Here is a 12117-nt window from a genome sequence, read left to right as displayed (position 1 = left end):
TGGCTGGACCTGACGGGAAAGTTCGCACTGCTCGTGTCAGAGTTAATGAGAAATCCTACACTCGTCCAGTTATTAGGTTGATTCCACTTCCTCACTTCGAGGAAGAGCCTTAGACACTGTAGACAGACTTTCTTGGTGTTTACAATTATCCTGTCAGATAATTGGGGGCGGCTGTGTACGAAAGCCTGTCCTAGGGACTAAAGTTGTTGGCCGCACGGACTGATTATAGTGTGACGCGCAGGAAGACGGTTTGGTGAATGTTCATCTCTGCACACTTGTCTTTGCTCTGTATAATGCGTTTATGCCTTGATGTAAGTACATTTGCATATGTATGTTTATTGCGTGTATGTTATTGATGTCCCGCGATCTTTCTGCGGTTACCATCGGCGAGTTTTGAGCGCCGTAGCGGCCGTAATTTGCCGTGAGAGAAACACGCTAATCAGTATTAGCCTCGGCAGTATTCTAAACTGCGTCACCAATGTTGTTTACATTAATAATGTATCATTGCACAATTTATCATGACTATTTTCATTGATAGGGTTGTTATTAATGTTAAGAAGGCAGACTTGAGTGTTTAATCATTGTTTATTGCATTTGTTCGACTATGCCAGTGTGTAAATGATTCTCAGAATATGATTGTAATTATATTTCTTTATTGTTCTTTTAGACCATTAATACAGACATCATTGACAAAGAATAACTGATCTAGATGACAACACAAAGACTGTTCAATAAATCCATCTTTGTGAAGATCTGTTCTCCGACCCTTGATTCTCTAACCGGAATCTCGTCCATATTTGGCCGCCTCAATCAGCATATTATAAAGTTGTAGCACGCCTCTGCTACATTGCCTATGGTCCAAATTTTTTCGAGCCTCATAATTGACATTTGTTCCAATTTTGTGGAAATCAGGTATACTTTATCATTCTTTAAAAAGACTATTACAGAAACAATATGCCCTAGTACTGACTCAATGTAATGTTTTCAAACACTTAATTACATGGTAATACTTTTAAGATTTGAACTACAGTACAAGTGCATATTCAGCACACTTAAGCACACTTCTTTTCCACAGGGGTGATCGTCCCGCACACTATTGTTGTTGGGAAGAATGTGTGAGATTTTGTTGCTCAACAGTCTTTCCTGTTTTAAATGGAAAACACTTCGGGGTGGTGTTTGCATTTTTATTTTTGGAAACTAGAGGAATACTACAGTCCCTCATGTATTTTTTGTTGTCTGTTTTATCAGCTATCTGTCAGAGTTGTATGAGATTATACAGTATGTATGTGATAAGAGTGTACAGTATCTTTGGTAACAGAAAGATGGAGCTGTTGATATTGTGTGTTTCTCTGTGATCTCCTCAGTTCTCCAGTGTTAATCTGGGCATCAAGAATCAAGTAAAGGGCCTTTTAGTATAATTGTAAAAATGTCCACCTTCAGGTCATGGTACACATCTTTTTGCTGTGAAATATTTTCTAATTTTTATAAAGTACGCGTAAGAATAACTTATATTATTGTTAGTAATATTTCATGATGAACACTTAACAACTTAGATTTTTTTCTGTCACATTAGTGTGACAATTTTTATAACTCTACTTATTTTTTATTTTTTTTTATTTTTTTTCTTGTTGTGTTTAGTGTCAGTGGTTTGTCTCCCTTCATGGGGGACAATGATAATGAGACGCTGTCTAATGTGACCTCAGCAACGTGGGACTTTGAAGACGATGCATTTGATGAGATCTCAGACGAGGCCAAAGACTTTATCAGTAGCCTGCTGAAGAAAGACAAGAAGTGAGTGCACATCTCTGCTTCACTTTCACAAAGCCAAATCCTTATTCAGAAAAATACTTAAAATTGTATTTGTTGCCTTATACGGTGAGTGATTTTAAATGTCTGATTTACTTGATTTCCCCCGTCTTGCATCATGCATCAGTACTCTCTGAGGTACAATTCTTTGTCTGAGACTATACATTTTCTTTTTCACACTTTTTTCCCCTCAAAGCTCTCTCTCTCTAAGCAGTTAAAGATCAGTGTCTGTGTTTTTTTGTCTGCAGAGCTCGTCTGACCTGCGATCAGTGTTTCCAGCACCCATGGCTCAAACAGGACACCTCCATCATGGAGGCCAAGAAGCTTTCTAAAGAGAGGATGAAGAAGTATATTCTGAGAAGAAAGTGGCAGGTTAGGATCTAGAATAATACTAATGTGACATAAAATGTTGGTTTTCTCCTTGTTTCTTCTATTATTGAAAGTCTGATTAAAACGAGCTAAAGATTGTCTTGCGGTGTGTTTATCACAGTTCTGTTACTGATGTGTTGGTGAATAAAGTGATAACTGATAGTTTTGCACTCTCTTCTCCAGAAAACAGGACATGCGGTACGAGCTATTGGTCGACTGTCTAACATGGCATTGATGGCAGGCGTTCATGCCAAAAAGGGTTCCCCCACTGAAGGTACAACATTTCTGAATGACCAACCCTTAAATAAAAGACGTGTAGTGATTCAGCTAATGAATTTTAAAGAGGACATGATATGCTTTTTTTACATTTTACTTTCTTTAGTGTGTAATGTTGCTGTTTGAGCATTGAAATGGTCTGCAAAGGTCCAAAGCACCAAGTCACTCCAAAGAGAGTCACAGTATTTTCTGTATCACTGTTTCTGAACTCCCTTGAGGACCTCGACTGTAGTCTTGAGTTTTACGTGATCATTTAAATACTTCCCAGCTAAGGCATAAGCAAATTAAAGGGGCGGAGCTGCATTAGTAGTGTGTTGTCGCCATGTCCAAGAGACTGTTTTTTTTTCCACCCTGGATCTAATGCAGTTATGGTAAGGGCCATGACATTTCTGACACGCTCGAAGCGCTTGACCAATCTCAACACACTGGTCCAGCCAACCAATCAAAGGACATTGTGCTTTTCAGGAGGAGGGGCTTCATAGACACACACTCAAAAAAATAAGCTGTTGAACAAACTTAATTTAAATTAAGGAAAACTTTTCCACGAAAATGAATTACATTTTTCCAACAAAATCTAATTAGTTTGAAATGATTTGATGTAATCTTGTTGTATGGACTTAAATTTATTTAGTCATTCCTGCTAAATGAAGTTTTGTCAGTTTGACTACATTTAAAGTGTAAGTTGCAGGTTAACCACCACAGCCAATTAATGTGTAAATTAAAGTGCTCTATATGTATATATTTAATTATTTCTGTCTTAAAATGTGTTAAAATAACATTTATTGGGGTTTCTTCAAAGGTAGCGTGTTTTTTCAGTAACTGGTGAAGTATCCTTTTATTATTTTCCCACATCCTCAGTCGTTCTGATGACGCCATAAGAGGAACTCGCAACCCATACTCTGCTAGATTCCTACTGTATTATAGCTATTTGGAGAACGACTGAGGATGTGGGAAACCATCAAATTCTTTATGGACCACAGCCCTAGAATTTTTAACCGGTCAGACGTGAGAGAGGGGAGGAAATTGCCAGGACCCATGGCACTCAAAGAGTTATTAATGCTTGGTGTGAGTAGAATGAGTGGAGGGTTGGCCAGGTGTTGGCGAGTAAAGTTAGCTACGTTAGAGCTAGTCTAGGCTAGCCTGGTGCAAACTTAACCCGGATAATATAAGGGAACAACCACCAGTCTTTTCAAAAGTTTGGCGTCATGTAGAATAGCAAGGAGGGACAACGACTGAAGACATTATTTACTTACATGGTGTCAGTCCAAATCAGAGAGATGCACACACTGCACAGGCACCAATCGCTAGTCTCTTCGACGCCTCAAACGTCATGTAATACACTTCCTCAATCCACGCTATTTCTCACGATTTAATTAGCAATGTTTATTGTCAGAAAAGAAAAAGAGAGATCAATGTCCCCATCACTGTGTTTGTGTGGGCTATCAGCAGTGGAGAGTATGTGCTGCCGTGAGGTGAACGCGTTTTGTTTAGTGGAACAGCTCGACCTGCGACCGGCTGATCTGACGTGCCTGAACCCGTTTGTTTTGCAAATAGCTTATTCTCATTTCAGGCAGGATCACGGTCCCTTTGAAGTCAGCACACACGAGTATGTTTACAGCTGTGTTATTTTATCCATAATTTTTTAATCAAATAAAACATATGTTGTAAAGTTTTCTTTCATCCACGCAAGACCAGGAGACGTTGGGATAAGCAGAAGTGATTTATTGGGATCTTCGCTGTGTGTCATCTGTAGTGTTCTTCCAAGTCTAACTAACGTAACTTTAAATGGTTTCTTTATAGGCATTTCAGTGGGCTGTCCTTAAAAGTGCTGAACTTACACACAGCCTTTAGGGATGACAATAGAGGCAATTACCCCCAACTGAGATAATGGTTCAAACAACAAATGGTCACGAGAACTAAGACTTTGTAACATTCACACATAGTTCAACTCTTAGTTGGAAGATCAAAGACTAACAAAAGCCCTGACTATTACAATGTTTAGACAGCTGACTTACAGCTGACTTCTAATCAGTAAATTGATGCCATCATGTTCACCTTGAATGCCCAATACAGTGTAGTTCGTGTTTCATGTGATGATATAAAGCAAGTAGGATCAGCAGATCTTAAACATATTCTTAAATTTGTAATCCCACACATACAACCAACTTTTCTGTAGTTATGTAAGGCATCTATAGCTATGACTATGCCGGTAACTCTACTAGTGAGTTCCTCTTATGACGTCACGCCCCATCTAGTGGAATGGAGCGGGAGCGGTTAAAACCACTGTTAAAAGTGCCAACTTTTCATATTATATTCAGCATTTTGGTATAAAAAACAATGGTGGGCGGTTCATATTTTTATGTTTAATAAACACATTGCATTATCTTCGTGAAAAATTGAACCTGCAATTTACACTTTAATTTTTACCCTGCTTAAAATCGCCAACATTATAATTTTAGCTAATTTGACTCTGCAGTTATTTCCAATAATAGAAGCTACTAGTGTTCAATTTAATTAAAACCACTTTTTACAGAGTAATATTGAATATTACTTATGCAGGACTGCGAATGAGGTTTAATGCAAGTATAGTGTATACTGAGTGCCCACAGCCGTAAACTAAACACAGTCGCCACTCTTCTGCATAATGGTAACCATAATGGTAACCACAAAATTCAAAAACATTACAGAAAGTCCTCTAAGTTTCTAACATAACTGAATATTAAACACTAACATTATCTTTCCATTTACAGAAAAACACATAAAATAACACTTTAATCCCTAAATTTACCCTCCTAATGCAGTCCCTTGCAAAGCATGCTGAGAACTACAGATCCACTGCCCAGTTAGTTGTCAACAAAAATTATTCATGTAGTTTTCACACAAATTAAGTAAGTAAACTTCAGATTTAAATATATTAGGTTGATTGGACACAATTAAATTAAGTTGTGACAAAATATTAAACAATTGTGTTACTTTTGCTTATTTTAATTAATTAAATTTAACAAGAGGCAAAAATTCATTTTTTGAGTGCAGGAACTAAAAAGTTGTGCGTTTTCCATACAATGCAATAATGATGCAACTCGCTGATTGACTACCATAGTACGATGCATCGTTGGAGAAACTAACCAACTAGTCTTAAATGTTTCCTGAAATTGTAGTAACATAGTCGCTCCTCTTTTCGTTTGAACCATATTGGTTCAACAATATATAGTATGACTGTCGTGAATGACATCATGCACAGGTGGAGGAGTACCAGTAATTTCTACTAATTAATCTATTTGAGATATCTGAGATGTTGCTGTAATGAACATGACAGTGCTATTTCACTGTTTTTGTTCCATGTTATTTTGATATGATGTTTGATTCCTTGCAGGTTCCCTTAAACATCATTGTTCTCTTGCGCATTTTACACGCATGCGTACTCTAAATAGAATAAAAGATATCGAATGTACTGAATGTTAGCTTGCTTATTGTGCCTAAAAGCATGATCTATTTAAATTCACATGTCATTTAACAAGAAACTGCTTCTAACCACAGGTCGAGAGCTGTATTTACAACCATGTAAGTTTGCGCTGCTGTTTGCGAATGTTCATTGGAACTATGGTTTTCGAGAAACGGCAAATCGTTGAACTATGTTGATAATGACGGAACTTGCGACCATAGTTGGCTAACGATGCTTTCTGGAAACACACCCCAGAGCGTTACTGACAGATAGGGAAGAGAGGCGCTGCAAGAATGTAAAATATGTGGGGAATTTTGTTTTTTTTCTGAACATTCAAGTATGAAAACATTCTAGTAGACCCCAAAGACAAAATTAAGCCTTGTTTAAAAGTGCATATAGGCTAGGTCCTCTTTAACACAGTCAGACCTTGTGCTAAAGAAGTGTGCTTATTGAAAATGTGTATTTTAATTTTTTTTAAATTGAGGCTGTCTTTGATGAGAAAAAATAAAAAAACATTGTGTAATCGTACCTGTACTGTCTTGTCTTAAAGGTGATATACTGCACTACTCCTTGTGTGTAAAAATCTTTCTTATTTCAAACCTCTGTCTTTATTACTAAATTCATATAAATCAGTTAGAAAATGTTAAAGTCGTTAACATTGTTATTAATGTCCAAAATCTTCCTATTTATCTGTCATAGAGGACAAACAGTTTTCTGCTGAATTGGAGCAGAAGACGCTAATGAAACCCACGTTCAGCACTGTTATTAAAGACGTCGAGGTGGTGGAGGGCAGCGCTGCTCGATTCGACTGCAAAATTGAAGGTAAAATTATATGGTTACATAATGCTGAAACATCTATGGATAAAATATGGTGCATTGATTAAATACGGTGTAAAATAAAATTACAGTTTTAAAGATGACTTTAATTGTGTGCCCAATGTGTTGAAATGTTTACCACAGCCACTTTTCCTGTTCCATCAATATCATGCATAGCATTTACTTATGAATATGGCTCCAGGGGGTTTCTAGAGGTCTTCTGAAGCAAAGTTATGCGTTTTTGTAAGAAAAATCCATATTTATAACTTTATAAACTATAATCACTGGCAACAGCCGTATGCGAGTCGAGTTCTGGCAGAAGAGTGACCTCTGACCCAACTCATGAGGACAGAGCAAAAGAAAACACGGGTCACGAATTAGAAGAATGAGAATTTTTAAAGGGGTCATATGATGCGATTTCTTGTTTTTCTTTTTCTTTAGTGTGTTATGTAGCTGTCTGTGCATGTATAAGATCTGCAGAGTTACAAAGCTCAAAGTCTCACACCCAAAGAGATATTCTTTGTAAAAGTTAAGGCTCAGCCACGCCTTCCTAAAACGCTTCGTACAAATCTACAAATCTACGTCAGTGTGTGGGGACAGAGTTTCATAACTATGTCGACTATGCAAAGAAAGAAGGCGTAACTTTTATTCTCGCTGTATTGTTGCCGCCAGCGCTGCCATGTCGTGGGTTTTTCTTTGCGAAAGCCAAACTACTTTGTTTGGCCTTCCAAAAGAGGACACAATTAGAAAACAGTGGTTAAGCTTTATTTACAACACTGTTCCAGAACAGTACAACCGAAATATTCGACTGTGTACTGCACATTTTTTGGAGGACTGTTTCCAGAATCTGCAAGAGTACAAGGCCAGCTGTGCACAAAGGCTGATTCTAAAAAGTGGGACAATTCCATCTTTGCAAGTACAGTCTGGCTTTTCTGACTCACAGACACAGCCTGTAAGTATGTTTTCATATTTTAAGAATTTGCTACTGACTATTCAAACGCGAGTTGTGAGCAGTATAGAGTAGCGCTTGTTTGTCGTTTCTACGATCACAAATGCAGACATGGTTTTATGTTTACATAGTGTTCTCCCTCCCGTAGCGCGCCGCGATGCATAAAAATCAGTAATTATGTCCCCAATGGGACAAATGGGGCATTTTATGCGACCAATCTGATACGTTCTGGTCCAGTGGCGCTGGCAAAGTTGGTCATCTGCATTTTCCGGATCAGATTCAGGCTCGAATTGATAAGGTAAAACCATAATTTTCACCTGTCATTATTGCTTTGGGAGCTGATGTTCCAAATATGATAAGGGGCGTGACATTTCCGTCACACGCTTAAAGGAGAACTCCGGTCAATTTTAACATTGAGCTCATTTTATTGTACATTTGGAGTGCTGTCAATACAGAGAACAACTACAAAAATTGGTGTTGCCTACACCGAGTTATTCTATTTTTAAAATTTGCACCCTGTTGACTTCAATGGGGCAAGTACTAAACCTGCTTTTAGGCTCTTAATATCCTTGATGTGTCATTACAAGTGCACAGAAAATGTGAGTGATTCCTTCTGAGTGAACACGAGTGGATCTGACTGCAGTAGATGTGAAAGATATGTATAAAAATGATGTTATTTAAGCCAGCGCAAATACCTGTTTACATCCTGTTTTTCGGTTGAAGTCCAAAGTAGTCGATTGCCGAGTTCACGCGCGTGATCATAGGTAACTAAACCTATGTGCGTGAACTCGGCAATCGACTACTTTGGACTTCAACCGAAAAACAGGATGTAAACAGGTATTTGCGCTGGCTTAAATAACATCATTTTTATACATTTCTTTCACATCTACTGCAGTCAAATCCACTCGTGTTCACTCAGAAGGAATCACTCACATTTTCTGTGCACTTGTAATGACACATCAAGGATGTTAAGAGGCTAAAAGCAGGTTTAGTACTTGCCCTATTGAAGTCAACAGGGTGCAAATTTTAAAAATAGAATAACTCGGTGTAGGCAACACCGATTTTTGTCGTTGTTCTCTGTATTGACAGCACTCCAAATGTACAAAAAAATGAGCTCAATGTTAAAATTGACCGGAGTTCTCCTTTAAGGTATTCGGGCCAATCCCAATTCACAGGATCGCTGGCCAATCAGAGCACACCGCACATTTCAGAAAGGCAGGGCATAGAGGAGCAACAATAATGTACGGTATGTGTAATGACTTTTTTTTAACCTAAAACTGTGTAAACACATTGCATTAAACCAAATACACAAAATAATGTTATTTTTAGAACCATCATATGACCCCTTTAAAGAGAAATGTGGGAGGAGCTTGAGTTTGTTGCCCAGCTCTATTTGTCTGAACCATGTGTCGGGTCAGAGGTCACTCGTCATGCGTCAGGTCAGAGGTCGTCGACTCTCACCTGAGCTTACTTAGGTGCTTACTCAGAACTGAACTGAGCTGGACGATGACATCACGGTTTTCTCCAGAATGGCTATATATAAATTAACTAAATTAATAACTTTTTTACAAAAAAATTAAGCATCACTGAACTTACTTAAGCTGGACTGTGACTCTATTTTCTTCTGGAAACAAACTTTGTTGCATTATTTTACTGTTATCTCTGCAAAGCTGCTTTGATACAATCTATATTGTAAAAAGCGCTATATAAATACATTTGACTTGACTTACGCTACTCCTACATCCTAAGTCATGCGTCGGGTCAGAGGTCACTCGTCATGCGTCGGGTCAGATGTCAGTCTTCTGCCGGAACTAGACTTGTGGACGACCGTTACCGGAAGCCAGTGTTTATTGTTTATAAAGTTATAAATATGAATGTTTTTTTTGTATAAAAAATGCATGGTTACATTTCAGAATGCCTTTATTAACCCCCTGGAGTCGTATGGATTACTTTTATGATGGATGGGTGGATGGATGCACAAAAAAGGTACCATTCACTCCCATTATAAAGCTTGAAAGAGCCAGGATATTTTTTTAGTATCACAGTCATATACACCCAGGATGGCTTGAGGTTGAGTAAATTATGGGATAATTTGAATTTTTGGGTGAACAAACCCTTTAAGATGATATTCAGGTAATGGCAAAGTTAAATGTTCAGCATCATTACACCAGTCTTCAGTGTTATCTGATCCTTCAGAAATGTACTGTCACTTAAATGCATCCTTTGACCCCAAACGTTTAACAGTAAAGGCAGTAATTAGGATTTTTTTAATATTCATGCTTTTTGTGTCAAGTTATTCATATATTTTATTTAATAGTTATGTATATTTTTTATGGTGTACAAACAGGTTATCCTGACCCAGAGGTGGTGTGGTATAAGGATGACCAGCCGATAAAAGAGACGCGCCATTTTCAGATTGATTATGATGAAGATGGAAACTGCAGTCTGGTCATTTCTGAGGTCAACGGTGATGATGACGCAAAGTACACCTGCAAGGCCATGAACAGCATCGGGGAGGCCATCTGCACCGCCGAACTCATCGTAGAGGTGATGGGTGGAGAGGAGGAGGAGGAGGAGGAGGAGGAGGAGGAAGAATAGAAGACAATCTCTTTTGCCATGTTTCTTTCTTTTTCACGTGGTGCTTTTATTCCCACTGTCTTTTGGACTTCCAGATGATGACAATGATGATGAGGATAATGAAGACCTCTGATCACTTTTTGCTGCATTTCCTTTATTGCACTTCCAATTTGTTCTTTTTGTATTTATGCAACAGCCAGAGTCAGATATCAGATTTATTTATCACATGACTTTAAAGGGATAGTTCACCCAAAAATGAAAATTAGCCTAAGTGTACATTACATTCTTCTTTCAGACGAATACAATCGGAGTTATATTAAAAAAAAAAAATGTTCTGGCTCTTCCAAGCTTCATAATGGCATTGAATGGCTGTTTTGAAGTCCATAAAAGTGCATCTATCCATCATAAAAGTGTCTCACACAGCTGTGGGGGTTAATAAAGGTCTTCTGAAGTGAAGCGATGCGTTCGTGTAAGAAAAATATCCATATTTAAAACTTTATCAAGTAAAATAACTAGCTTCTGACCAAACGAACATGTGGATTGCACTTAAGTCTATGTGCAACTTGTGCGAGTAATGCGACGTACAGCTGATATTTACGCTACGCCATGATGCACTACGTTACTTCTGACATCATAAGTTGTGTAAGTTGCGCTTTAGGCGTAAGTAGACTGCATATGGCCGTTTGGCCGGAAGCCAGAATTTTACTTTGTAATGTGTTAAATATGAATATATTTAAGCCTGGACATTTTTTTATATATAATTCCGATTGTATTCATCTGAAAGAAGAATGTCATATACACCTAGGATGGCTTGAGGGTGAGTAAATCATGGGCTAATTTTTATTTTTGGGTGAACTATCACTTTAATGTTACTCACATTCCATTGGTTGCTTGTTCTTCATCATCACATTTTACTCTACAAGTAGATTTTTTTTTCATCCTAAACTCACATGTGTGTTTGTGCGAGACTGTTTGAATTGAGCAGCACTTCCTGTCTGTTATGACAGCTTTATTTAAGCACTGTAAACTCAAGTAAGGTTGTGTGTTTTCATTTGGAGACATTTTCCTCTTTTTCACCAACTGTCACAGTAGCAGAACTCATCAGATATTTGGAGACACATTTTAAATGTATTTTTATTGTATTAGGAATGGCTGTAGATTATATTTCTTTAATGTGTTTAAATATATATGCTTTGATAAAGTGCAGATTGCATTGTAATGAGAACACTACAAATGTAGTTATTCACTATTAAAGAATAAATTTTGATCACAAACAAATTGTATATTTGTGCTCACTCAAAAAACAACTTGATTAGTCATTGAAAGTTATTAAAGTCATTGATAGTTAGTTAACATGTAACTTTTGCCCCTCTTGCGGTTAAAAAACAAAACTGCATGCATTTTGCGGAAGAATAGTTTCGTTTGAGCTTCGGCTCTGAGTGACTGCGGATAAATACAGTTATCCTGCTGCTCATCAAACATTCACTACCAGGCTTAGGAGACATAACCAGTTTATATGGAATAGATTTCATGCTGACTAGCTAAAGACGTTGTTGTAGCTATACCCATAGACAGGGTACTTTCTTGAAAATAAATTCCAGCACACACACAGCGCTACAGCAACCATAATGAAATGACCCTTCACAATAGATAATGCTTTACTGAACTCTGTTAGAGAGCTACATATTGTCATCTTCCTAAAATAATTGGCTAAGTCATCTCCTCATGATGCTGGCCACCTCTGGTAAAATCGCCCACATCGTGGTTGTATCTCGCTATTAGTGTTACTCGATCTAAGTGCTGCATTTGACACTATCGACCATAACATTCTTTTAAATAGACTCGAAAATTATGTTGGCATTAGTGGAATTGCACTAGCATG

At 37.7% G+C, this 12117-nt stretch overlaps 1 protein-coding gene across 1 annotated transcript in view; it reads left to right on the top strand.

Moving 5' to 3' along the window:
• The window catches only part of mylka (myosin, light chain kinase a), a 167075-nt gene extending 155568 nt beyond the window's left edge, over positions 1-11507 (top strand). The window contains exons 28-32 of the mRNA XM_081367970.1: positions 1639-1791; positions 2055-2178; positions 2359-2449; positions 6593-6715; positions 10006-11507. Coding sequence (XP_081224096.1) covers positions 1639-1791; positions 2055-2178; positions 2359-2449; positions 6593-6715; positions 10006-10256 — 742 coding nt within the window. The 3' untranslated portion in view covers positions 10257-11507. The remainder of the gene's footprint in view (positions 1-1638; positions 1792-2054; positions 2179-2358; positions 2450-6592; positions 6716-10005) is intronic.
• Positions 11508-12117: the final 610 nt, after the last annotated feature.

Source organism: Scardinius erythrophthalmus, assembly GCF_964197995.2.
Source record: "Scardinius erythrophthalmus genome assembly, chromosome: 6".
In the NCBI taxonomy this organism is placed as follows: Eukaryota; Metazoa; Chordata; class Actinopteri; order Cypriniformes; family Leuciscidae; genus Scardinius; species Scardinius erythrophthalmus.
The sequence above is the reverse complement of the archived record's forward strand: the minus strand, read 5'-3'. Positions and strand labels throughout refer to the sequence as shown.